General features: G+C 43.7%; 1 protein-coding gene across 2 annotated transcripts in view; it reads left to right on the plus strand.

Annotated features, from left to right (window-relative positions):
• Window positions 1-24291, plus strand: part of RHOJ (ras homolog family member J) — an 82568-nt gene that overhangs the window by 52552 nt on the left and 5725 nt on the right. Inside the window, exons 2-4 of one of the 2 annotated variants that reach the window (XM_049706415.1) lie at window positions 8274-8332; window positions 18092-18256; window positions 20167-20242. In XM_049706415.1, the coding sequence (XP_049562372.1) occupies window positions 8274-8332; window positions 18092-18256; window positions 20167-20242 (300 nt within the window). Of the gene's footprint in view, window positions 1-8273; window positions 8333-18091; window positions 18257-20166; window positions 20263-24291 lie in introns of both variants that reach the window. The other variant, XM_004262112.4, reaches the window with a different exon arrangement.

Raw genomic sequence — 24291 nt, forward strand, 5'->3', positions numbered from 1 at the left:
CTTCCCCAACCTAAATGCCCATTGACAGACGAATGGATAAAGAAGTTGTGGTATATACATACAAACAATGGAATATTACTCAGCCATAAAAAGAAACGAAATTGGGTCATTTGTAGAGACGTGGATGGATCTAGAGACTGTCATACAGAGTGAAGTAAGTCAGAAAGAGAAAAACAAATATCGTATATTAACACATATATATGGAACCTAGAAAAATGGTACAGATGAACCGGTTTGCAGGGCAGAAATAGAGGCACAGATGTAGAGAACAAACGTATGGACACCAAGGGGGGAAAGCGGAGGGGCGGGGGGTGGGATGAATTGGGAGATTGGGATTGACATGTATACAGTGATGTGTATAAAATGGATAACTTATAAGAACCTGCTGTATAAAAAAAAAATAAATTCTAAAATTCAAAAAAAAAAAAAACTAGCTCCCCCTGGAGACTGCCGTGAAACATCGATTTCACCAAGTCAAGGTCAAGGCTGAAAATAAAAGTTTCTGCCTCTAAATTAGGTATTGATTCCACCATACCTCAATGGCAGCTTAATTATTATGAGTTTCTAGCAATGTATGAATGTCACTGAAGGAGCCGGCTTTTTTTTTTTAAGTATCTCTTTATACAGAGGATCATGCAAAAAGCACACCCTGGTTTGCAGGCCACACACCTCAACGTGCAGGCTTCACTTCTAATTCAGTCACTGCTTCCCAAAGTCCTAATCAAAAGACAGCTCCCCTGTACTCTGTAGTTCATGCCGGGGAGCCAGGCTACTGTGCCTTATATGGCCACAGTGAACCTCGGGACACCTTGCCAGTGGTCCTGCCCCACCGATGGAGTCTGGCAGCCCCGTAGCTGGTGAAAGTTGCCTGGAAAAGTGGCAGAGTACCCCAAACACTGATCCCACCCAGGGGAGCCACATTTCCATGGCATCCCCTCGTAAAAGGCAGGCCAGCTTTAGTGTAGGACACCACTGCGGATGAACTCATCCTCCCACGACGACTACCATCCAGAAAAGCTCACGGCGACCCTTTGGGAAAGGCCAGAGACTCATCTGGAGAAAATATATGCCTCAGAGAAAACCTCCGCTTTAGCTAGAATTTAATTCACTTTTCCGTCACTCAACCAATATTCATGGAGCCACGTGCCAGGCCCGTGCCAGATCTTGGTACATGAAGATAAACGGCACACAGCACTTTAAGGCCCCATGGGCAAGGAAGCATGGAAAGACACTTAAGGTAGTTGGAGGACATCAGGGAGGCGTTACAAAAGTGAGTTTTCCAGGTTATGGAAGTTTTCCAGGCTGACAGGTGTGGGGAAAGCATTCCAGAATTTCTTTTCCAGATTTTCAGAGGGAACAACTTGAGCAAAGGCATTCTGAGTATCACAGACTGCAAGGGCTTCCCTGGTGGCGCAGTGGTTGAGAGTCCGCCTGCCGATGCAGGGGACTCGGGTTCATGCCCCGGTCCGGGAAGATCCCACATGCCGCGGAGCGGCTGGGCCCGTGAGCCATGGCCGCTGAGCCTGCGCATGCGGAGCCTGTGCTCCGCAACGGGAGAGGCCACAACAGTGAGGGGCCCGCGTACCGCAAAAAAAAAAAAAAAAAAAAGAAACAAAAACAGACTGCAAGAAGTTTGGATTGTAGGAGGGTAAAATAATAGGAGAGATCTGGAAAGGTAAACCAGAGGCCAGATTACAAGGACATTGTACACTCTTGGAAAGTATTTGAATTTTATCTCGGAGATGATTGGGAGCCACAGCTACGTTAAGCCTGAGAAACGAATGAGTCTGGAGAAATGAATGTTGATTAGGAGACTTTTGCAATTGACAAGGTTGGGGGTTGCATGAGGACAGTTACACAGATGGTAAAGAGGAGTCCGAGTATCTAGAGATACTTAGCAGGTAGAATTGGCAGGATGTAGAGACCAAATGAATGTTGGGGAAGGAAGGGTGAGGCCGAGCAAGACTCTAAAATCCCAGGATGTGAATGTCATGGAATCGTGGCTCTGTCTTTGGTTTGGCCTCATCCCCAGCCAGTTCCAAAGGTCCTGGAACTGCACAAGCTCCTCCCCTTCCTCTTGCCTTTCACCACCCCCCCTTCCTTTTCCTCCTCCCTCTCCTCCCTCATCAGACAAGTACTGACAAGGGTAGACCTTTCCTGAACACCCCCCCATACCCAACTTCATTCCAGCAAGCTCTGTTCCCAAAAGTACTGTTAAGAAGCCATTTGCTCACTGATGTCACCTTGTATTTGTGTTAGCCTACTTGTACACAATTTTTATATTCATGATCTTCTTTTCTCCTCAAACTTCCAGTAAGAACTGAGAACGTAGGAAAGCTGTAACTTGCTCAGTATCCCAGAGTTTGTTCGCAGTGAGTTCAGGCCTCCAGCCAGTCCTTCTGCCTTAAAACCTGGGGTGGTTACACTATAGACTACAACTACAAACGAAATCCCCTGTTGCAATAGCCATACCTAAAGGAGAAGAGAAACATGACCAGGGATGGAGACGCATGGCAGAGGTACGTTCCCCTGTTCAAAAGGAACTCTTGTTACTGCAGGACGAATATACACACCTAACGAAAGAAAACGCTCAGCTCAGTGTCCTAATGGATTCTCAGGGAGACTGTTTGGTTTTCCCCTCAGTCTTTATTCTGCGGAAACAGGACCTCACACCAGTACCTCAAATAAGAGACTTGCCTGAACAACTGTTATTTCACACACACACAGGCTGATGCTTCGGAAACAAGAGGCGTTCTCTGCAAAGAAAGGAAACGAGCTGGCTGAGGGGGGCCAGTGTAGATGGATGAGGTTTTCAAGCCGCCTTAACAGGAACACGTTACGTTGGAAGGATGAAACCCCACCAGGAAGGAATTCACCACCATTCATATTTATGAAAGCGTATTATCTATTTCTAGTTTCATTCTGTTTTCTAGCTTATTTTAATTTGAGGGAAATGTCATCCCAGATGCCTCTGAGTTGCTTCCTTATAAAATGAACATGCACGTTTGTGAGGCTTAACCCACGTCACAACACACACAAGCAGCTCCTAAGAGCGGACCCTGGTGCTAGGTGAGTCACAGTCCCAGATGGGATCTTCTAGAAAGGAGGAGGAGCTGGGGATGAGAGTCAGTTCAGAGAGGGAAAAGGTCAGCGAACACTGCAGAAGATATTCAGTCAGCAAGCATGACGAGGGTCAGAATTGAGATTTTTCATTTAAACTCTCCTTTTTTTGCAGCACCCCAGACATAGACAAACAGCAGTGGTGATTACCCCTGACTCTGGAACAGCTAATAAAGAGTTTTTATACCCCTTTAGGGTAAAGACAATGTGTTTATCTTCCAGGTGAGGGAGAAACCTACTGACCTACCCAACATCTCACCAAATGAGTAGATAGCTAAGTATGGACTTGAATTCGGACGTGAAGAAAAATTATCTGGAACTTGGATATAAGGCCGAGAACATGCAACTGTCCATGCTAAGGCAGTGTTCAACACCCTTCCCCCGAGGCTTAGTAATCTAGGGTAACTTGCCTTTGTCTGATTCTGCTATTAACTGAAAGTTTAGATTCTCTGAAGTTACGTGTTAACTTGTAAATCTTGTTGGGTCAAGATGCAAATAATTCCTGTTTAGTAGAAAGGAGAACACCAAAGCTTATCTTTTCCATAGAACAACAACCAGTTTTCCATTGAACTTAGCCATCTTATTCTAACATTTTGCTTTTGAAGTACCTATAAATGCCCAGTTCTTCAAAATGCTCTTTGAACAAGATTTATCATCTTACTGATTCTCTCATTAATGAGTTAATAAATCTTTGACATAACATCATTCTATATTTGCATGGGGCCATGTTTTTAACTTAATTAAACTTGTATGTCTTGCTATGTCTATAAATCTAGTGTTTCTTCCTCCAAAATAGTGCCTAGGATGGTACTAAAGGTCCTATTAGTACCTTTAGTACCATCCTAGTACATTTAGGATGAGACATAGTCAGGTATGCCTCATCCTACCTGCCAAATACAGTACATTTGACATGAGTGATGCAGACAGCTGGCTATGTGCTGGGAACGGAGGGGCACTGGGCATTTCCGCCATGCCAGTTCTCAGGATTCATCAGGTATTCATCACATCGGCTCCAAAAGATTGCTCTTGGCGGATGAGATGACCAACAAGGCAGGGGCTGTGAACCAGGTTCCTAGTGCTGCTAATGGGCTGGACTTATGGTCTGAGCTGGCTTACAGGGAATGACCAACACTTCATCATCCAGGTTTGCAAATGACATGCAGTTTCATGAGGTGACTGAAATGCTGAGGGGCGGGGGCAGGCTCACGTCCTGCCGGGACACTTTCTCTCTGGGTGAAAGCAACTGACTCTCAGGAGACCAAACCCACGACTTCAACTTCATTAGCACCTCACTCCAACTCATAGAATTAACCATCCAGTCTGCACCAAGAATAAACACAAGGAAGCCAAGAGCTAAATGGATTTGGAGAGGAAGGCCTTCGGTTTACATACTTAACAAGCCACTGACAACTTTTCACGCTTTATTGAGAGAACCATCTGAGCCATTAGCAGGTCATTTGACCCACTCTCTTTAAAACCTCTCTAAGCTCAAAACAAAACACTCTAACAGCTTGGAGAAGAGAAGGTGATCTGGGATTTTAGCCTGACCACTGTCTGCGGGGCAGGTTTGCTGGCTGCAGGTACTTCCCAGCAGTTAGCGTCTTGCCAGGATGCTTCAAGCTGAAGCTCTGCACACTTCGAAGGACCTCCTTCTGCCTGAGTTGCCCCTGGGGCTTCATTTCTGCTCTGTGGATTCAGCAACTACTACGTATGCCAAGAACTGTGTTGTGTACTGTGTGGGGTATGGGGTATGGAGATTCTGTCCTCAAGGGCCTACCTGTCCATTCAGAGACACAAGACATTGACCTAAATAGCTACCATTTAGCGTAGAAAGTGACTGGGAATTCACAAATATTATAAATTTGTTGTGCCATTTCACATGCACTGGGTATACGGGGGAGAGCAAGACAGACTGTCCCTGGTCTTAGAAGAGGTCCAATAAGCATTTGTTGAAGGAGGGGAAATAACAACTTCTCAGCACCTACTACGGGCCAGGCTGTGTGCCAGGCATTTTCTCATTTAACGTCCTCCTCACAAGTATTCTCTTTGATGGGTGATGTTCCCCCCATTTTTAACAAATAGGGAAAGTGGGGCTCAGAGGTGTTAGGTGACTTTCCCAAGGTCATTCAGACAGTGAGTAGCAAAGATAGGATTCAAACGCAGAACCATCTGACTTAAAATATCCCGCTCTCTCAACGTCTCTACATTTCCTATGATCATTTTTAGAGCATACCTTCCTTCTATGCTAACCTAATTCATTTCCAAACTGAGAAGCCTCAAAGAGCCCAGGTTGGCAAGCGATAAGGCATCCATTGCTAGCCCAAGATAAGGACTCACAAAGCCATTTGCATATTCCACAATATGTGAGTGATGCTTGGATCTGTCTCTGGCTGTCTGTCCCTTGATGTTCTCAGTCATCAACTGTGTGATCCATTTACCTTCCTTCTAATAAAATGGGAGAATCAAAGGGCAGAGAAGAGAGAATAAAAGTGATTTCCAGAGATGGGGGCACGAGGGCACTGCCCTGTTCCCTCAGGATTCCTCCAGCAGGGCTGGTCCAACAGAGTAGGCAGCAAAGCTGAAAGCTGACCTGGCTTCCACCCCAAAAACCTCATCCTCCCTCCTCTCACCATTTTGCCTTAACACAAGTAAATTATTTTAGTTCCTTCTCTTTCGCTTTCTTTGGGAACAAGAATAATTCAGGACTTTCATAGTTTAACAAAGCCTTCAGAATAAAGGCTGTATTAGTGAGTCGGGTTGGGCCCGAGCCTACATGCCCCATCTCCCCCAGTGCACCCTGGGTAATTCTTGGTCATCCTCGGGACGCAGCTCGGACATGTCCTCCAGAAAGCCTTCTCTGACCACACTGCAGCAGGGCGCGTGTGCACGTGCAGTGGTGCCCCTTCTGCATGCTCCCCCACCCATCCGCACTGCCACCAGCAAAGTGCTCACTGCACTGCCTTGTACCCTCCTCTCCACGCTCCGTGACAGGACGAGCTGTCTCTGGCCTTTACGCTCCCAACACTGAGGGCAGTCGCAGAACCCAAGAAACTCTTGAGGAAGGGAAGGACAGAGGTAAGGGAAGGCTGGGCTCAGACTCTCAGCCCGACGGCCACCTTTCCCGGGCTGGCACTCGCCTCGGGCCTGGAACAATTCTCTGCAGTCAGAGCTGCCAAGCGAGAAAAGGGTGAGGCCTGAGGAAAAGCAGGCTGGAAGGAATGTTTGCTCTCTGAGAAAACTCAAACAAGAGCTCCAGGGCTCCAGCGGCAAAGGTCAGAGCCATCGCTCTGGAAATTCTGCAGTGCCCAGTGGGGCCGTGAGGGTGAGTCAGCTTCTAGTCCTCGCTCCACAGATGGCCCTGGGCCTCTAAGTCGGGAGACCATCCAAGGGGGTCTCCGGAACAGCTGCCCCTAACCTGTGAGTACTGGGCTCACTAGAGGCAGGAAGTTCCATGTTGTAATGGCTGGCTTTCTTCCCCTCATTCCTGATCCACGTCTAGGTGGTGAATGAGCCATTAAAGAAACAATTCAGGCAGATTTCAGGAACATCCGACTGGGCTCCAAGTGTGCAGGAAGAGGAAAATATAACAGGACAAAGAGGGGCTGCGCCATCTCACCTTCATTTCCATTGCTAGCCTGGCTTATGAAGGGAAGGAAAACCGTTTAGACGCCCCTCTTCGGTGGTGTCGCTAGCGTTGGATGGAGCCGGGTTCACCCCTTAAAAACACACATGTGAAAGCTCATCTGTGCGGCTGCTGCCATGTTATCAAGCTGAACACACGTTGATCTGAGTAGATTAGAAAACTTGTTCCCAAGTGTCTGGGAAGGCAGTGCTTTTAAACAAGTGCTTTTCAAAGAAAGAGCCATTAAGAAGCACTTGGTGTACCTGTAGGCCCTGAACCTGAAAACGAATAAAAGTCAGATCAGTACCAAAGCAGCAGCTCCAAGCAGCAGACTAGAGAATTTGGCTGGCATATTTTAGAGATATGGTTATAAAAGGTTGCTCTTCCATTTATCTTTCGTTTCCTGCACAGCTAATGGTAGGAGAAATCAAAAATCATTTTTATGTTGGACTTGCACATTTGTACTGAAATATGGTTGACTCACAATAACGTGTTAGTTTTAGGGGAACAGTATAGAGATTCAGTTATTTTTTCTGATTATATTTCATTATAGGTTATTATAAGAGAGTGAATGTGAATCCCTGCATTTGTACATTTTTTAATCAACTAGGAAAAATCACATTCTCCTTCATAGTTTACTTTCTTTTTCCAAAAAGAGATTAAATTTCTGTGGAAATTTAAATCTGCTCTTTCCATTCACCAAGAGAATCATATTACTCTTGCCTTCGATTTGTTCAATCTCAGTTTAGTTTCAAGTTGAGACTTTATTTCATTTCCAGCCATGTAAAGAGCAGCTGGTATCCCTCTATTACCTCCCACTTTTGGACATCGTTGCTTGGCAAGGCAATAAGCCTGCTGAGTAAATCAAACTCTCTACTTTGCACTCTATATATGCCCTTCAGTTATGTGAGATGAAACCCATATACCACACCTCCTTCTGCAACTAAGGTTCAAACTGTAATGAATCGGTTGAGCTAAAGCACAGAGATATTTAATAAAAACACTTTTTGAAATAAATGTTAAGCCCTTCGCATTTCATTATTAGCTTTGCCTTATAGGCTATAACATAGGCAGGTGGGTTAATATCCTTTGTTTTCAGGGTCTTTGAACATTTTGATGACAAATAAAAGCGGAGAGATTTCTAACAGAAAGGTTGCTTACACGAGTCTATCCCGAAAGGCGGCTCAAACCAAATGAAAGAAGAAAATAAACTAACCAAGAAAGAGTCCAGCATCCTTTCCCTTCAGGAGCATGATATGACAGGGCCTAATCAGGACCAGTGAACAGCCGGCCTAGTGGCACCAATAGTATTCACCTCGGTTGAGACATTTGGACTTGGCTCAGCCCATCTGCTCTCACTGCCCCCCAAGGTTGCCTTTCGTTTGGCAAGCATGCTGTCAACTTGGTTTCGAATATACACGGGTGAGGCATATGCTTGTCCTTGCTGCCCAAGGAGGTGCTGGCATAGAGAAACATGAAGACTCCTGATTGAAGCTTGCATTTACAGACTCTCTTTTCTCTTCTCCCCTAGTTACTGTGACAGTGGGAGGCAAGCAACACTTGCTCGGACTGTATGACACCGCAGGACAGGTACATTTTTCTTACCTTGATTCATTAAGAGTTTTTTGGGGGGTGGGCGGGGCGGGAAGAATGATCCATTTGGCTAGGCATAAGGGGACTCACGGTACAGATATTACCTCCTCTGATCACTTGGGGCAAATTTATTGTCTACCTAAATGACAACCAAAATATTTTGAATATCTTAAAAATATTTTCAATTACAGAAAACTAAATCATTGTAGGATTCAAGGTGTTGACAGGCAAATAACCATTCATTTATGGATTGACAACTATCACTAACCAAAATACCATATTTGGCCAAGAGTTCCAATTTCTTCCTACCCATACCAATTCCAGATCCAGGATTACTGAGTCAATTTCATAAATTTTAGTTTCACCCATTATTTTTTTTCATGTTATATTCTTTGCCTGCTCTTTATTTGAATTGCCTAACAAGCTGTGGAAAGGTACAAAAAGAGATAGGAGATGGGGATCAAGGAGTAGGAAGAAGATGGATTAAGTGTTAGAAGGAAGAAAATCCAGGATCCTGGATGTTTTCCCAAAGTGAGGGTCAACCCCTGAATAACTGGGATTAACTCTAAATTCTCCAAGATTCCTGAAATATGCTCATTCTGTCAGAAATATTTCTTCAAGTTGGAGAACCTGGCCAAACAATAATGTAAGGCAATGGACTGGAACCCTCAGTGCTTAATCAGTTAGCACATGCTCTGCTTGGGTGAAAATGCCGCTTTATCTTTTTTTCCTTGCATCCCACACTCCACTACAAAAAAGTTTCTAATGTTACAAGTTCATGGGCTAGAGGGGAAGTGGTTAAGCAACTGATGGTTATGGCCCAATTTCTTTGACAGAGCTTTTGGTACCATACATCCTGGGTCATTTATTTAGGTCAAAATCAGCAGGTTGTTCAGTCTGTCCAAATTCATACATCTTAAGTCCTTTGGAGTGAACACTAGACCATGCTTATTCCCACTGTGAGTTTCCTGGTAATTGTTCGTTGTAGTTATGCATTTGTCTAGATTTTTTTCGACAATTATCTGGAGATACGTCTTTTTGCTCAATTTGATACCTCTATACTAAAAAAAAAATCATAATAAACAAAATTCTCTTTAGGATTTCTGTGTGCATTTGCAAGAACCACTGTATAAATGTCTGTGGAACATCAAAGTCAGATGTTGGGCAGGCCCAGGCAGTGGAGAACTTGGAAAATCTAGCACCAGACTCAAGGCTCTTAAAAGCCTCCAGTTTCCCCTCGCTGGCTGATGGGTGTTTTAGCCAACTACTCTCAGGAACTGGAGAGTAGAGGAGGCCTCTCACATCAATACCGAGACACACGACTGGAAAAGGATGCCCACAGATGCCCAGATTGGAAAGGTGATTTGGCTCCTTTGAGCTAAGGTACAGGGCTTCAGTGCAGCTCATGCTTGACTGCCCCTCCACCAGAAATCGTTCCAGCAATAGAGGGAGACTGCTCTTTGGGCTGGAGTTGCCTACCCTCATTCAATCACACAGTCATTGGGGTGTCCCCATCCATCAGGGACTCACAGCCTGAAAAAACAGCTTACACCCTTTTCGTCCATAATCATATTTTATTAATATAATCCAGTTTGAAAAATTCAATACAGCAAGGATTATTGCCTGATTCTGAAACCTCTTTCTGTTTCCCTTGCCTTCTAAAAATGCTCTCTGTGCCCCTTGTGCCCACCCAGTTCTCCCCGTTCTATAGCAATCCACCACAATTGTTTGCTTCTGTGCGTTAATTGCCCCCAGAACAGCCTCCCTGGCCTCTATTTAATTTTGAATCCAATAAAACTGCATAAAAGCAGTTTAATTATTCTTTCCCACTGCTCTGTCCTTAGAAAAATTTAATAATACTAGTATAGGAGTTGAGACTCTAAGGCAGAGGAAAAAATATCTTTAAACTCCAAATTGACCCAAACCTCTGACACAGAAGAAAGTGATGAGCATCGATAGAATATAACAACAAATGGGTTATAGATATTTCTTCAATTTAACTTTCACTTTAATGCTTTCCACCAGCTACTCTGAAAGCCCAGAGGTGGACAAGGTTCATAGGGGAGCATAAAGCATGAGGAAAAGAAATCAGAGCACATCTTAAAGCTCCTTATAGGACTAAAATTCTATGATTAGGACCTTTAAAAATGGCCTCGAGAATGCCTAAAAGAACCGGAATAGGGCTTCCCTGGTGGCGCAGTGGTTGAGAGTCTGCCTGCCGATGCAGGGGACACGGGTTCGTGCCCCGGTCTGGGAAGATCCCGCATGCCGCGGAGCGGCTGGGCCCGTGAGCCATGGCCACTGAGCCTGCGCGTCCGGAGCCTGTGCTCCGCAACGGGAGAGGCCACAACAGTGAGAGGCCCGCACACCGCAAAAAAAAAAAAAAAAAAAAAAAAAAAAGAACCGGAATAATTAAGCAAAACAATTTGACGCTAGACCTAAGGGAGACCTCTCAGCAGTAAAGGACTGTTAGGTATTGGAATGCATTCCACTGAAGGATGACGCGTATGAATAATTCATTTTGTGGAACAGTGGTTCTCAAGCTTGAGCAGGGATCAGAATCACCTGTAGGGCTTGTTAAAACCCAGTCACTGGGCCCCACCTGCAGTGTTGCTGATTCTACACGTCTGGGATGGTGCCTAAGTATTAATACTTACATTTCTGACAGGTTTCCCAGTGATGCTGTTGCTGGTCTGTATACCATACTTTGAGAACCACGGTTCTAGAACCTTACCATTCAGAGTCTGGTCCACCAACCAGCAGCATTGCCAGGGACCTTATTAGAAATGCAGAATCTCAGGCTCTGTCCCCAGGCTACTGAATCTGAAAATGCATTTGAAGAAGATCTCCAGGTGATTCGTATGCACATTAAAATTTAAGAATCATGACCCTCGGAGTCTTTGGTGGTTGAAACATTGTTCCTAATGTTAGGAGGATGTGGTGGAAAATAACCATTACCCAAGTTGATTCCCATGGTTCTACCACTCTACCAATAAGGCTTAGTGACAAATTTAATTTAGAAGCATTGTCCCAACATTTCCATTCCCAGCCTCAAGGAGGATAATCTAGCCTCCTCAGTTATATTCGAACAAATGTTGCTGAGGTCACATGGCTAAGGAAGATCTATAACTAATTCAAAATTACTCATCTGGTCAGAGTTACTAACAAGGAAGAGCAGCGATCTCAAAACCAATTGATTAATCCCTGAGCCACAAAAAAAGAAATAAGTCTCTGAATCTGGCTATAGGGTTCCATCTTGCTGTGAATAATTAGATTTTCTCGCATGAACGAACCAAGGAGCAGTGCCCCTCATCTTTGTCCTGAGCTAACTGTGGCTTAGAGTTAACAAAAACAACTTCAAGAAGCACGTGTGTTCGGAAAGATAAACTGATAGGAACTCGGTATTTCTACCCTCAAAGCCAGCCCTGGACAAAATCACTCGACCTGGTTCCCTCCACTTCGCCACACCTGGTCACCTCAGGCATCACTGCAGCCCCGCCAGCCTCGCCTGACACACGCTTGCAGCACTGCACGAGCCAGCCAAGCATCTGCTGAAGGCAGGTTATAATGAAGTTCACGTGCAAACACGGCCAGCACGCGGCAGCTGCTACTAAACATTAGCTCTCTCCCCAAGCCCCTGAAACAAACTGCTACTTGGACTTTGAGTGGAGTCTTTTGAAGACAAAGAGCCTTCAGAACTCTGCTTCATCTGTTGGGTAGAATTCCAAACAGTCGGTTAGGCAATGAAGTGAGGGGTTTTTGTACAGGGTGACTCGGCATGTTACCCACTCAGCTCACACTGGGGAGGCAATAAGGCCTGGTCTCTAGACCAGATCTATTTAGGTCCTGCCAACCCAGCCTGTGCAACTCTTGCCCCTCCTAAGTGCATTACGGAGAGTCTCTCTGAAAGGGATTTCTAGAGCTCAGATCTTTGGCTTGACTACAGAGAGTCTGAGAGCCGACTTTTAAATGACGTGATTGCAGGCCAGTTTCTTTAGAGTGTGTCACGAGGGAGAGCAGGAAGCTGGGGTGGGGATGCTGCCACAAGCCTGGGTACTGGCTGGCTAAGGAATGCCAAAGTGCGAGGGGGCGTTTCCCAGGTCACGGCCTTGAACCAGGCATCCTCCCACCCCTCAGCCGACCACCTAGACTGGAACCAGTCCCGGTACTAAGACACCTTGTCTCTTTCTCTCGTGGGCCCTGGCCTCCAGGAGCAACGTGGGTAAAACCCTGCTGTGATTGTGGCCTCTCAGGCCAACCTCCAGGATGGACGCATCTCAAAAGCAACATTTGCAAAAGTGGCCGTTAGCAGCAGTACCAGGGAGGAACGAGAATCTCCTGGTGTCAGGAGCCTGGCTTCTCAGCAGGATAAACCCCTGAGTTCTCTGCACACAAGCACTGCTGGATCGGGGGCCGCGAGCACAGAATGGTGTCTGTCACTGAGAAACCACAGCAGCCCAGCTGTCACCGGTGACCACGAAAGTTGGGAAGCAGGAAGGCCATCAGCTGTACCCCTCACTCAGCCAGGGCTGCACACCACGCGTCTTCACCTGTCCTGGATTCTGAAACCCTTCTCCTCCCCTTCTCCCTGCCCCCTGCCCCTGCAAGGGCTGAAGAGAGAGACATAAGGACCAGGCAGGGAGGCCAAGTACACCTGGGGTTCATTAATGGCAACCTGGAAGGACAGGAGCCTTCCTCTTTGCTATCGGCTGACCCAATAGGCCATCTGGATTTGAACCCAGAGAATATGTCTCCCTAGCCCATGTTCTTAAACACTAGGCTGCACTCCTGCCCTACGTGTGCTGTCCACATTTTCCAAACCAAGCCTGACAGATATGAGTGTACTTATGGGAGAATATGAAAGTGAGAATGTGTTGAAAATCTGGGGTAAATACCATTAAACCAACAGGGCTTGGAAGCAGAATTCCATTTCCAATTTAACATAGGTATGGGGGTGGGGAGGCGGGGAGGGGATGCTCAGTGCAAGGCTCCTAGCCTCTCAAAGTGTGGTCCCCGGACCAGCAGTATCAGCACCACCTGGAAACCTGTTACAAACGCAAATTCTCAGACTTCACCCCAGGCCCGCTGCTGAATAAGAATCTGCATTTGAACAAGATCCCCAGGTGATTCAAATATGCATAAAGTTTGAGAAGGGCTGGTCTAATGGTTTCACTTGCTCCCCACTGTGCCATCTTGATGCGGCTGTTCCAGGCATGTTTCGAGCCCAAGGTGTTCGGCCCATCTGAGGCTGAGGCTGTCCCTGAACTTTTCTTGTTCGATAATCACCCATAGTTACCCCAGAACACCAGATTGCCTCAAGACCAAACACTCTCCTGCCTTTGGAGTGAAGTTGGGTGCAAAGCACTCAAAAGCCTACCCTGGGCTTCCCTGGTGGCGCAGTGGTTGAGAGTCCACCTGCCGATGCAGGGGACACGGGTTTGTGCCCCGGTCCGGGAAGATCCCACATGCCGCGGAGCGGCTGGGCCCATGATCCATGGCTGCTGGGCCTGCACATCCAGAGCCTGAGCTCCGCAACGGGAGAGGCCACAACAGTGAGAGGCCCGCGTACCGCAAAAAAAAAAAAAAAAAAAGCCTACCTTGCCCAAATCCCACCCTTCCCTCCACCCCCATACCCTGCCCAGCCTCTTTGTCCACTTTAGCCCTTGAAGCCTGCTTTGAGTCACTCTTATAGTCTTCCATTCTCAGTTTCAACATTGGAACGGGCCTCAAATACAAAATAAACCACCGACCCAATCCTCAGAGCCCCTTTATATCATCTCAACATGTGCGCATCCAACCAAGACCCAAAACGTGCCCCATTGCAAAAAAAAAAATCACCCGAGTTATCAGCTGGTACAAATTCAAGTCCCCCAAACTCCCAGCACCCAGGCCTCAGTCTGAGGGGACACTTACTTTTATTAATCCTGAACCCACTGCCGTGTGTCATAGCTGCAGCCAGTGGCAAACGGGGGCTGAAACGAGCCCGACCAGCCTAGGTGTGAGCCTTCTTTAGAGTTACGTTTGCTCTGTAGTCCTGATTAAATCATTCAGTGTCTAGACTTGAGCTATGACAGTCACCTGGAGGGCTTGTTAGGACACAGGTGGAGCAACCCCTCCCCCAGAGCCTCAGCTTCAGGAAGGCTGGGTGGCACCGGGGAATGTGCACCCCTAACAAGCTCGCAGGTGATGCCCATGCTGCGAGTCGGGACCCTACTCTGGGAGCCACTGCACTAACTGAACTCTAAGACCTCTTCCAGCCTTGAAATTGTATTTTCCCAATTCAGTCAAATAACTATTCTACATTATTCTATTATCAGAGAGCTTACTAAAAGCAAGAGAAACTTCACCTGTCTCATTTTCACATAAGTCGAATTGTTTCCCATATTTTCATTTTTCCCCCACTAGCTTTTCCCCAATTCTTTTCGCCTTACATAGTTCATATAGCATCCTGACTGCTGTATGCTAGACATTCAGTAGGCAATTAATAAATCTTTTTAAATGGAATTATACAGCAGGACTAAGGTTTCCACAGAAGAGAGATCCAGAATACAGAGCAGGATAAAGCCCAATGAAGGACACAGTCAGAAGTCACTCAGCTGGACCTACCAGGAGGGTAAATTATCGAAAAACCAACTTTTCTCCTTCCCACCTACAGTTAATCCAGCAACCAGGGGGTCTTCCTAACTTTTCCATAATGTGAGCAGAATTCCTTTGAGAGCTTCTAGGTAAAGAATCAAGTAAACATGATCCTTTCAGACTAGCAGTTATTTGCTTACCTAGTTGTGACCCAACTTACCTAGTTCTGACATTTCTCTCATTTGTGCTTTTTTAAGCTTTGAGGTTTTAAATATACAGTGTCTGCTGCCATCTGGTGGTAACTTCTGGTAGATGCAGGCCTAGAGATATGCCTCTCTATAGCTCTGTAGAAATAGATACTATACCCACCCCATGGTCTCTAACATTTCTTTTCCTAGATCCATGGGTAAAGTATGAACCCATATTAAGGTTCCTGGATAAATGAATTTTCAAGAAAATGCTTAATCTGTCCCTTAAAATTCCGGGCTGAAGCAAATCGTGTGGTCACAATTAAGAGCTAGAGCTGGATTCAGGCTAAATACCCCCATCCTGGTGCTTAATAGCTCTGTAACATTGGTCCAGTGCTGAATATCTCTAAACCTTAACTTCCTCTTCTATGAAACTCAGATGTTGACGGTACCACCTTTTCAGCGCTAGTGTGAGGATTCAACTAGATAATGCATGTAAGAGCTTGAAAGAGTGCCTGGCCCTTAGTAATAAGCCCCTGATACATCCTCTGTTGACATTGAAGATGATGTAAATCAGTTGTTCTCAACTCCATGCCAACCTCAGACCAATGAAATCAGAATACCCAGATTCCCAAGCCCACTCTCCAGAGATTCTGATTTCACTGGTCCCAGAGTAGGGAAGGTAGAGGCAGGTAGTTGGTTAGCAGGGCATTAGGATGTTTTTAAAGCTCCCTGGATGATTCTAATGAAAACTACTGCAGTAAAGGATAGACAGAAAAACCATGTGTTCATCTGCAGGTCACTGCAGACCGGGTGTCATCAAAATCGGTCAACAGCATTTATGGAATATTTGCTATGGACAGAGTACAAGTGAGGCATGAGAAAAAAACCAACACGGCCCCTACTCCATTTATGACAATGCAGATGAGAGGATGAAGTGGCAGGGAGCAGGTGGTATCATGAACAGCTGTAGATTATGGGCCGGGAAGGAGAGTTCTCGGCTTGTGGGCTTCACAGCTACTGTGAGACAGAAAGTCCCAGAGAGAAAGGAGAGAGGCAGAGAGACTGTGGGACAGATTTGGCTTTCAGGGCTAGCTGTGGAAAGAGGAAGAGTCACTGACAAGAGACAAGCTGTCCCCTCCCACACTCCCACCCCCGCCACACAGGTGCACACACACACACACACACACAGCCATGGGCACAACTTGGCTGAGATGCCATCGCAGGCCTGGCCCAATCAGTTTTTAAGCAATGTACTCAACCACAATGACTGATTGTTTTGTGTGTTCTTTTAGTTCACTTTTTAGGATTTTAGGATTTTTCAGCATCCTTGCCAGCTTGCATTGAAATTGCTTAGATTTTGTTAGTATTAAAAGCAGTAATAGTGCCAGCCATGCATACTGAGTCCCTGTGTGCTGGGCACCTTGAGTAAATGATAGATAAATGCACGGCTACCAGCCAGAGATGACCACCCTTGACATTCCAAGGGGCCTCCTCGCCTTGGAAGGGGCATACGTGTACGTGGCTGTGTGCACCCCCTTTTTATAAAGACATTATTAGGGTCAACAGATAGTGAGGTCAATATTTTTAAATATCCATGACCTATTAAGTTGAAAAAGACAAGTGTCACAACAATATGAGCTATATAATCGATTTCTTTTTTAAATAAACGTGTATGTTATATACGTAAATAAATATTAAAAGTTCAGAAGGATACTGTTACGTAGCTGCTTCCTCTGGGAAGAGGGGAAAAACTCTTAGAGATCAAGTGCAGGATGGGAACAAAGTTTTACTTCTACCCTATGTACTTCCGTAATGTTTGAATTTTTGCAAAGAGCATATATAAATTTTGTAACTTTTTTAAGTGTTAGGAGGACTAGTAAGGACAGACCCTAATAAATGAATTGATATGTTGCCCATGTCTATGTACACATGTGTAAGTGTGAACATATAGATCTGATTGCACCTATGTATGTATAATGTGTGCCTGTATGTAGTGTGTATATGTATATAAATTACACATAGTGTGTACGAACATTTTCTCATATTGTGGTATGTGAGAACGTGTGTATACATAGTATATACATGTAAAGTATACACACACATAAAGTTACTTTGGGCTTATGTGTTACCAAATTCTATGAAAACAGATTAAACCTTCTAATGAAATAGATTTTACCTTGGAACCTCTTAAAACATTTTACATACAATACAAGGTACTTGCTGACATTTTCCCAAAGTTGAGATGATCCAATGTTTTTCTTTGTCTCTGTCATCTCCCACTAAAACAGCATATACATAAACATCTTATGCAAACAGGAGCTCTTCAACTAGAGCATATTCTGGTCTGAAAAGTCTTTGGGGAAAAGTCATTAATCTGGCATTTTATTTATTAGGCCACAGTATGGCTTTTAGGTAGCTTTAGAAACAAATCCCCAAATTCTTAGCTCTAAACCCTTAGACAATATATTTATTCAAATATTGTGGTGTATGATTTGGCAACAACTCTGCTTTGCATTCGAGTTAGCTTATTCTAACTTAAATTTCAATGCAATTTTTTCAATTATATAAGGAGAGAATTTCTGTGCCTTGGCCAATGGCCCACTAATTTAAATCCATATTCAATACAACACAATTCCCAAGGGACAGAATTGCAATAATTCTTACTGAGTTATACACATTAAATGGATGAACTTCATGGTATGTAAATTACCTCACTAAAGCTATTTTAAAAACTTTTTCTAGCTTTTTTTTTTTTTAGTTCATCTTAAACGGAGGCAATTCATAATCTTTATACAGAACAAACAGGTGTTTTCCGGACTGATGGCTCCTTTACTTCTTGTAATATAGGGAACCACCAGATTCCAGGGTCAGGGAAGGAATGGGGTCGAAGGGCACGGCGGTGGAATCTTTCCCGAGGCACTCCCTGGAACCACATGGCCACACCTCACCCCGGCTGTACAAAAGCCCAAACTCTTTGCTCTTCCCGCAGGAGGATTACAACCAGCTGAGGCCGCTCTCCTACCCCAACACGGATGTGTTTTTGATCTGCTTCTCCGTCGTAAATCCTGCCTCTTATCACAACGTCCAGGAGGAGTGGGTCCCGGAGCTGAAGGACTGCATGCCTCACGTGCCTTACGTCCTCATAGGGACCCAGGTTCGAAGGAGGGCATGGCAGGGAGGGTCGGTCGGTGGAGGGTTTGTGAAAAAGAAAAGACCCTTTCACAACTCCTGAACATCCTATTCTATCAAACACTATAGAAGAGTGTCTCAGATACATAAATCCTATGAACAGCCTTTATTAAGAACTGAATGATTATTTAGCCCATGGTTGAAAAGACAGTAAAGCTATTTAATATGAAACAGGAAGCTTTGATGAGGCCTTTAAAAATTAATCTCTCCGCTTTTTGCTTTTAAATAACAAAGTAATTTTTTAAATAGACAGCCTTCTCCAGTCCTGAGCCAGAGGAATGAGGTGCAGATGTCAATTACACTTATTATCTAATATTTTTTATATCTAAAACCCATTATTGTTTGAAAGTCACAAAATAGGTGTGAATGTCAAAATGACTGCAGCAATCAGAACTGGCTCATTATGACAAAAACTCTTCAGGAACAGCCCTTGAAAAGGAAGACAGAAATTCATTGCTCTCTATTCCCTTTAAGCCCCCGATCTCTCAGATCTTAAAAAAAACATTAAAACAGATATATACCAGATAAAGCTGTGATTGTAAAAGCGTTTAGAGTGTTTTGAAAGCTAATAAATTTCCATAGTTTGAATCTCCAGCAGTAAGCCAGTTGCACAAATGCGTTAAAGATTGTTCCAGCTTTTTATAGTTTTAAATAGATTTTGTTCTTTGCTATGTTAAAACCCAAATTACTATCCCAAAGACATATGGAAATGTAATGATACCAAAGAGATTTATTATCTGTTTCATATGCTGCTGCTTTCTATTTCTCATTTTACATTGTGCTTCACAAAGAGAAATTTTTTAAAAAGTAAAAGAAAGGAAAACATTTCCTAGAGAGTGTATGGACAGATAATTAATACATCCATAAATCAGAATACAATTCATGCTTCTGCTTTGAAAGATCATAATTAGTTTGTTTAAATGAAATCTTTTGCCTTAACTCCAGATGATAGTGTTTGACCATTTGGTGGGAAAATATGTGATGGGACATGTAAACATCTTTGTATGATTTGAATCCTTTTTATAACTGGTGGGCACTAAGTTGAAAAATTAAGGCCCCCAAAAAAAATGCCCACACACACAAATTAGTAAAGCTGAGAAATGTGCTTACGGGACCCTAATATATGAATATATTATTTTTCCTTTAAAACACAAACCTTTATGTGCCCACATTTACACCCATGTATGTATGCATGGGTTCACACACACAGTGAGATTTTAAAGCAACTTAGATATTTAATTAAATTATCAACCCTAATCCAAACACAGATGCTATTTTCGAAGTAGTTCTGCCTTTGAAAAGATTAATGCTTATTCCTTGAGCAAGCCCTTTTTAGGACTTGCCTTCAGAGCCTGCAACACATTTGTTAGAATATCCTCACAGGTGGCAAATCTTCATCCCTTTGAGGGTGAAGATTGGGTTTGGAAACTGTCCCCCCGCCAAAAAAAAAAAAAAATATATATATATATATATATTCAGAGCCAGGAAATAAACTATTAGATAATGAGTAGTATAACCAGGGATCAAATGAGGCATCACCGTACAGTAGTAAGACTGATTGATTATTTTGTATATCCTATAAGTGGGACCTAGAAATAAACAGGAAATTTCAAAAACATTTGAAACAGCTACAGAATCATTCGAATCAGCTCCCAGGGTAATAGCTTTGAAGGGGAAACGATAAGGAAAGCCTGGTGTATACATTTACAAAGAACTCACTCTAATTTTTAGACATAATATGGCCATGTGTATGTGCCTCCTTAAAGAAAATTCACAGGTGTCAAGGGGAAAAACATCTCTATTATGTGACAGTTTTAAACATCTGGTGAGGCCTGAAAAAATAAATAAGTGTATCACATGTGTGTTTTTTGCCAGATTGATCTCCGAGATGACCCTAAAACCTTGGCCCGTTTGCTGTATATGAAAGAGAAACCTCTCACTTATGAGCATGGTGTGAAGCTTGCAAAAGCGGTACCGATTTGAATTTCATTTTAAATGGATGCTGAGAGAAGAGTTTGCGTATGCTTTGGAATGGAAGAACGACATCGGCTTTTGCTTTAAAATACAATGTGTTCAGAGTCATCTCTCTGCTTTATACTCTCCCCTCTATTCTAGTCAGGCTGGAAGGGACCATTTGGTTAGCATTCTTGTCAGCCAGCACTGTCTGTTTTTCATTAAGAAATTTGGTGAATTTAAACAGCTGAAGCACTTATCATCTGATTTAGCAACCTCTAAAATTATCCATTTGCCATATTAAGTATGAATAATGGGAATCATTAGATACATATTTGTAAATTTCATTGCTTACTATCTGTGTGACTCATTTAAATGACTTCATAAAAGGCATTTTGTGATTTTCCTGGGAGAGACTTCGATTTGCATCTGGCAGGGTTATATTTGTTCAGTATTTCTCACCCTATAATGAACAGCCACTTAGAGAGGCTGGATTATGTCACAAACAGCATCTTAAAAGAGTAACACAGACCAAAAGGTAACTAGTTGGAGAATCCAAGTGGCTGTTCAACAGATAATAGCTACTTGCTCACAGCTGGAACAATTTCCACAGACCGTTCTTCATTCCTAAGAGCTTAACAGTGATTTTGTTGGGCAAATGATTCAGACCAAGTCTTTGTCTCCCATTTACCACCAAGATGTGTACAAAGGCAGACACTAAAATGCACATAAGAGGATAAGGTACCATATGCAAGAGGAGGTTTATAAATCATATTTCCATAACCTCCTCATTGATTTAGTCACAAACCCATCAAGCCCTGCCAGAGGTTTCAGAAATTTCTCTTTTACTTTCTAAAGTAACTAACCCTGCAAATGTATGCCCTGGGGCAGAGTTAGGGGTCCCTCTTTTAAATAAGTCAAGAATAACATTAACTACCGATTCTTTGTGAATAAAAATGCATGCATTTCTCTTATTAAAACTTTCTTATAGGCAACAAAATTAAGTGATACACTCGAATAGAAATGGGTTAAAGTTATGTTTTATGGATGCAATATATGAGAACATCTTACAAATATTTGATAAAGTTAACGCTTCCTACTTCTATGGATAGTAACGTCAGAACCAGCAGTGTGAGCCATCCATTGCGTTCTCACTAAGCACTTTACAAGCTCTGTCTATTTCAGCCTCATGCTCACCCTCTTAGGCACACAGTCCTGGTCTCCTCTTACAGGTGAGGGAACAGAATCTTAGGGAGATGAACACGTTTGATTCATACAGCTGATAATAACACAATAAAACAACTCTAAGCCAGCTCTGTGGAGGTCATCCCCATGCACCTGACCTTGTGTAATCTCTCCTCCAACCATTTGTTTTTCCTCCTATAAGATGGGCATACATCTACAGGTTCTTCTACCTTTTCTTCACGCATCCAGCTTCCATTCTCTCCCTAAGGTACATAAATATATAGCTCCATAAATGATTGTATGTGATTCCCAACTAGGCATTTTTCACAAAAAGGAGGTCCCGGAGGCCTCCTTTCTGCAGGAGCTTGTTTTCTGTGTCTCTTGCTTCTGGCCTCTCTCTCACCACCATCCTGTCAGTGTCCTAGATTGACTTCTCATTTGGGAAGTCGTTTCTTCCCTCTGAGAAGTTGTTCCAAAGCCTCCCATCTCATTTCATATTTATTTTAGGAACAATGGCTGAGTTCACCACTTCATTGCCTTTTGCCAGTTTCTCCTAGCAACTGCTCTCAGATACTGAGAGAATCATGTTTAGCTTACAAAATCCAATTTAGAAGAAAACCAAGCAAGAGTTTAACTTGTTTCATCACAATTCATGTAATTATAGAGATGCTTTAAGTTTCTCTGCTCCCTGACTTTCCTGTCAAGTAGTTTATAATAACAGCTAACATTTATGGTGTGTTTGCAGTGGGCTGGGTTTCATGCCAAGCGCTTTACATGCTGTGTCTTAATTAATCCTCACAGCAACCCCCTGAGGAGTATATATTATTACCTCCACTTTCCTAGAGGAAACTGAGGCTCAGAGAGGCTAAAGTCACACCGCTTGAAAGTGGCAGAGCCAGGATATGAAACTGTGCTTTAACCACCATGCTCTTCTGCTTCCCTCCTACAATCTGAAAAGAAACCCTTAGGTTTGGGGCTTCTTTGTTTATAGACTGAAGCCCCGTATTTTTATGTGTATGTTCTCCCCATAGCTTAAAGACTTTGCAAGTTCAGATTTTTTATATCTTTTTGTTCAGTACTTTTCAATTTCTAAAACATTTTTTATCTATCATCTCTTTTTGGTCTCAAAGGACATTTTATTTATAAAGGACATTTTCATATTGTACATATTTCCAGTTCTTTACACTCCAAAGTCAACTACATTTACGTAAATGTTTTATATCAATTTATAATAAATATTCATTGTTATCCCTTTACTTGTTTTATCCTCCCTCTTCTCTTCATTATTGTATTTTTTAATCTTCAGCCTACTTTTCCCACGCTTTTCTCATTTGTGTATGTCCATACTGCCGCTGGACTTATTTGACAATAACTGATACCTAATATGTGTCACTTTAGCTCTAAGATGATACTTTTGTGCATTCTCTTTCCCAATTCCATTGGATACAACCTAAACATGATTTTCTAAGCTCAGACTTCCTAAGGTATTTCTTGATAAAGCACATGACCATCTTTCCTTTTTTTGGTCTTTGGCCTCTTTTGGGCCTCTCCTGCCCTCTTCTTCACCCTGTGCCTTTTTTATTTATTTATTTATTTTTTTGCGGTACGCGGGCCTCTCACTGTTGTGGCCTCTCCCGCTGCGGAGCACAGGCTCCGGATGCGCAGGCTCAGCGGCCATGGCTCACGGGCCCAGCCGCTCCGCGGCATGTGAGATCTTCCCGGACCGGGGCACGAACCCGTGTCCCCTGCATCGGCAGGCGGACTCTCAATCACTGCGCCACCAGGGAAGCCCACCCTGTGCCTTTTTTATTGCTGTTCTCACTCTTTGTCTTAGCACCTGTTTCCCCCTGGATTTTTAACTTGCACCAAAAAGCAGCAAAACTGCCGCAAAAATCCTGTCATCAATGCTCATGGAGTCTTTAGTACCCTCCCCATGACTGCAAGAGTCACCACTACCTTCCTTGTTTTGTGTGCCGGCCATTTCCTCTTTCTCCCATGGTCATTAGAAATCAGTCACTTCACCGCTGGGGTCTGGGCTACAGAGGTGAGAGACAGATAGCCCCTGCCCTCAAGAGACCCACAGGCCAGAAAATGAGAGAGACAGACAAACAAAAGTACACGAACTGAACAAATACAACAGAGAGGTGCGCAAAGGGCTGAGGTAACAGAGAGGAGGGAGTGATGGACACATTCAGGGGAGGAGGGCTCAGAGACGATTTCTTGGAGTAGTTGAGAACTGAGCCAGGTTTACAGGATAGGAACAGGGTTGTCAAGTGGACAAAGTTAGGGGACTGGGGAGACGAGATTCCAGATAGGGAGACCAATACATGCAAGTAATGGGCCAAATTTCACCCACAAATGTTTTGATCAACACACACAGGTGTTTTTGATGTGATTTAGTGGTCAACATTGAACAATTTGGAAACTTTATGTAAATGTACACATTTCTAGCTTCTTTAAAAAAAAATCAGTACATCCAGCAGCACTATCCAGCATTTCCTCATCAACTGCAACTTTTCAACAGTCTTTTAAACAACGTTTATACTGTTCAGTAAGCCACAGTCCCCACCACTCCATAATAACCTACACTCAAGCAGTGCACTCACATTATCCACCCTTGGATTGGCAAATTCTGCCAGTTCTTGAGGAAAACATCAGCAGCAAATGCATGCAGCCTGGAAACCCTTCTCCTCTTTCAGCAATTTGGTCATAATGTTGATTTGTTGAGATGGAAATTCTCTCACAAGCTATTTGGCTCCTTTTCCTTTGCCTGGCTCTCAAGTTGCCCTCTCGCTGTGTGTACCCTTCCTAGTTCTTAAATAAGAAATAAGGAACTTCTCTGCTACTAGCCATTCCTTAAGA

The sequence above is a fragment of the Orcinus orca genome, chromosome 2 (assembly GCF_937001465.1).
Source record: "Orcinus orca chromosome 2, mOrcOrc1.1, whole genome shotgun sequence".
Classification (NCBI taxonomy): Eukaryota; Metazoa; Chordata; class Mammalia; order Artiodactyla; family Delphinidae; genus Orcinus; species Orcinus orca.